The 3228-nt window shown below is 40.6% G+C and overlaps 1 protein-coding gene across 1 annotated transcript; it reads right to left on the bottom strand.

Annotated features, from left to right (window-relative positions):
• Nucleotides 1-246: 246 nt before the first annotated feature.
• LOC115142254 (green-sensitive opsin-4) lies at nt 247-2509 on the bottom strand. Its single transcript, XM_029681705.2, has 5 exons — nt 2075-2509; nt 1722-1890; nt 1421-1586; nt 1087-1326; nt 247-966 (listed from the first exon to the last, which is right to left on the bottom strand). The coding sequence occupies exons 1-5, from the start codon at nt 2436-2438 to the stop codon at nt 865-867; spliced, it is 1041 nt and encodes a 346-aa protein (XP_029537565.1). The 5' UTR covers nt 2439-2509; the 3' UTR covers nt 247-864.
• Between the last annotated feature and the right edge of the window lie 719 nt (nt 2510-3228).

The raw sequence follows: 3228 nt of genomic DNA, 5'->3' as shown, positions 1-3228 counted from the left end.
GGCATTGATGCTGTAAAATGGCTTGATTTGAAATAAGCTGCAGTGGCGGTGTTTTCCAGTAGCAATGCGCGGATGTTTCATGATCATTTTCAGCTTTAAGATCTACTGATTGGAAGTAGTGTATAGTTGCTGATAAGATGTATACTACATACTAGAATTTGTGAATTTGTGCTAATGAGATGTTATGATATTTGATGTGGATTGGAAATCAGTTGTCAAATGAAAATAATAACAGCAAAAAAGTAGTAGATTCATGCATGGATTTATTTATCTAGTACTATAATTTTTTGTTATTTATAAAATATATACAGGAAATGATGACAACAAAATAATTGCTAGCCTCACAATAACATAAAAATACAATCTCATGATACATCAAGACAAGAATGAGAGCTGTTCTGCAAGTCTGAGTTTCATCCATTTGTTACCACCTATGAGAGGCAAATCATCTGTTTGTTTTGGATGAGTATAAAATGTATGTCAAGTATATTTTCAACTACATTGAGTGACACAGTATGTGAGTGTATAGATTTGCCTTGTGAACTGGGTTGACTAGATTTTGTCTTATTGTTGAGCTCGGCTTAAGATTTCATCATTGTCAATTATAGCCCTCCAAACTATCCAACGGACTGTCTGTCGACTCAGGTGACATCATAGAGAACAAGAGATGGGTTCAGATGAATGTCAATACACTGCCCTGTTTTTGTCACTTCTGTGTTATCTGGAGTGACAGAGTCCAATCATTACAGCTCAATACAGTATAATGTCCATTTGGTAAAAGTAGTGTGTCTTCAAAAGCAGTCCATGTAGAGCATCAGACAAGGGTAGAAATCAGAGGGTGGGAAGTGCAGGATGAGGGAAAGTCTATGCAGGGCCCACAGAAGACACTTCTGTCTTGCTTGCTGACACAGACGTTTCATCTTCTTCTGCTTTCATCCCTACAGCGGCCAGCATGCAGCCACGGAACTGGGAGGGAAAATAATGAAAAGCACTGAGCATGACACATTAAGCAAACAATATATTACGTTGCTGCTAGGTCAAACTCGAAGAGTAAGTAAAAAAGGTTTAAAAAATTATGTTCCCAACCTGTTTGTTCATCAGAACATAGATAATGGGGTTGAACAAGGCTGAGCTCTTGGAGAAGAAGGCAGGTATAGCCATGGACTGGGCACTGAAGGCAATTCCTTTGTTGAAGAAGATGTAGGCAGCGAGGGTGGCATAGGGGGTCCAGGCGATCATGAAACCACAAACCATCAGGATGCACATACGTGTCACTTCCTTCTCAGCTTTCTGGGTAGATGCTGAGTCCTGCTGGGAAGCTGCAGCCTGAAAATTAAGATAATCAAGACATCAGAGGGGAGAACTATCATTTTGTACATTTTGTACAGCTAGATAAATGTTTGTGTAATAAGTCACTTACCGCCTTGACTGTGAGGACAAGACTTCCATAAGTGAAGGCGATCAAACAGACTGGGATGATGAAGTGGCAGGTAAACATGTAGATCACATATGATTCATTGTTGAAGCCTTCGGCCAAGGTGTAGTAGTCAGGTCCACATGAGCATTGCATGCCCTCTGGGATGTACCTAAGAGAAACAGAAATGCACAATATTATCATTGTGTGTAAGTGAGTAGGATTGGTGGTGGATGGAGCATGACTTGAAAAGCATGTAAATAACATTTGATGTCACTTCAGAATTCCTACACTGGTTACAGCTTACCTGGACCAGCCAACCAGTGGGGGAGCAGCACAAGCCATAGCAGCTATCCAGGTGAATGCAACACCAGCACCAGCGTGGGAGGCAGTGAACGTGAAGCTGCCCATAGGCTTGCAGACCACAATGTATCTCTCGACAGCCAGCACTACCAGAGACCACAGGGCAACCTCACCTGGAGAATGAAACCACAATCCAAAGTCAGTTACTTCAGTTCTAAATGGATTTAAATAACTTTTAGGACAGTCCTTTTAGTTCCAAATTGATTAACAATTACTTTGGATACAGTTTATCATTAATTTAAATCTGTTAAATCTAAAGTGGATTCTATAGGTTCTGTATTTTTGAAGATTTCTTACCTCCAAGTGTAGCCATGAATCCCTCAATGGCACAGCCCAATGGTCCCCAGATGAAGTAACCATTGACAGCAGATGTAATGGTGATGGTGAATCCAAAGAGGACCATTATCATTCCAGCTGCAGCCAAGTTGACCAGGATGAAGTTAAGGGGTTGCCGAAGCTTCTTGTTTGTGGCTGTGACATACAAGGTCAGCCCGTTGATGGGGAATCCAAAGCAGATCAGGAAGAACATATAGACAGCAAGACCATAGTATTGCCATGGAGGCGCCAAGTAGTACTGTTGGTATAGAAAAGGACTCCTTACAAGCCCAGTCCTGTTGGACATGGGAATGTAGAAGTTGCTTCCTTCTGTGCCGTTCTGCATCTTTACTCAGTGGATGTCCAATGAATGCAAGAGAAAGGCAAGATGAGATCTGATCTGGCTGTGAACCTTTTGCCTATGCTAGGGTGTCCTGGCAGGGAGTTTTATACCCTTTTGGGGCCCTATGTCATTGGCTAAAATTGGCTGAATTAGCTTAGGCGGGGTTGTTACGGGCTAATTCGTTAATTGATCTTATCCTCAGATATTAGGGAAGCGATTATAACACGTAATCACTGTGGATTTTGTCTAACTCATCAGGGAATAAAGATTATCACACTGACCTTGTTTAAACATTTGTCTTTTATTACTATACCTCTGTAGGATAATGTAACTAAGTATGGATGGGTAGTCTATAGCTTCTGCTTGCACCCAGTTACCGTGTAAGCGTTTTTTCAGGACACGTATGTTTGAACAGTGTTCAAATGACTAAAACCAGACATTGAGTATGTAGTAAAAATGTTTTTTTTTTATCATATCATCTTTGAGAACTAGCAATCGGCAAAATAAAAACTAGACAGTCAGAGAGACATGAAAATTCCCAAAACAATGAATTTATCCGTTTTGATTTTGTTGTTATGCTTGAGCAAAAGAACACAGGATTAGCAATGGCAAAATGCATAGAAATGCAGGAAATTAGCTTTAAAATGGCAACATTTTTTTTCAGCTCCATCCAGAAATGACAGGAAATTGGCTTGCATTTTCAAAAATGTTTCTACTACGCCAAGATGTAGGCCTAATACATATTAGAAAAAATCCGGCTGTGCCAAGGGACTGACAGTGCCTATTGCCACGC

This window comes from Oncorhynchus nerka, linkage group LG2 (genome assembly GCF_034236695.1).
Source record: "Oncorhynchus nerka isolate Pitt River linkage group LG2, Oner_Uvic_2.0, whole genome shotgun sequence".
Taxonomy (NCBI): Eukaryota; Metazoa; Chordata; class Actinopteri; order Salmoniformes; family Salmonidae; genus Oncorhynchus; species Oncorhynchus nerka.
Note: the sequence above shows the minus strand (reverse complement) of the source record. Positions and strands in the feature narration are given on the sequence as shown.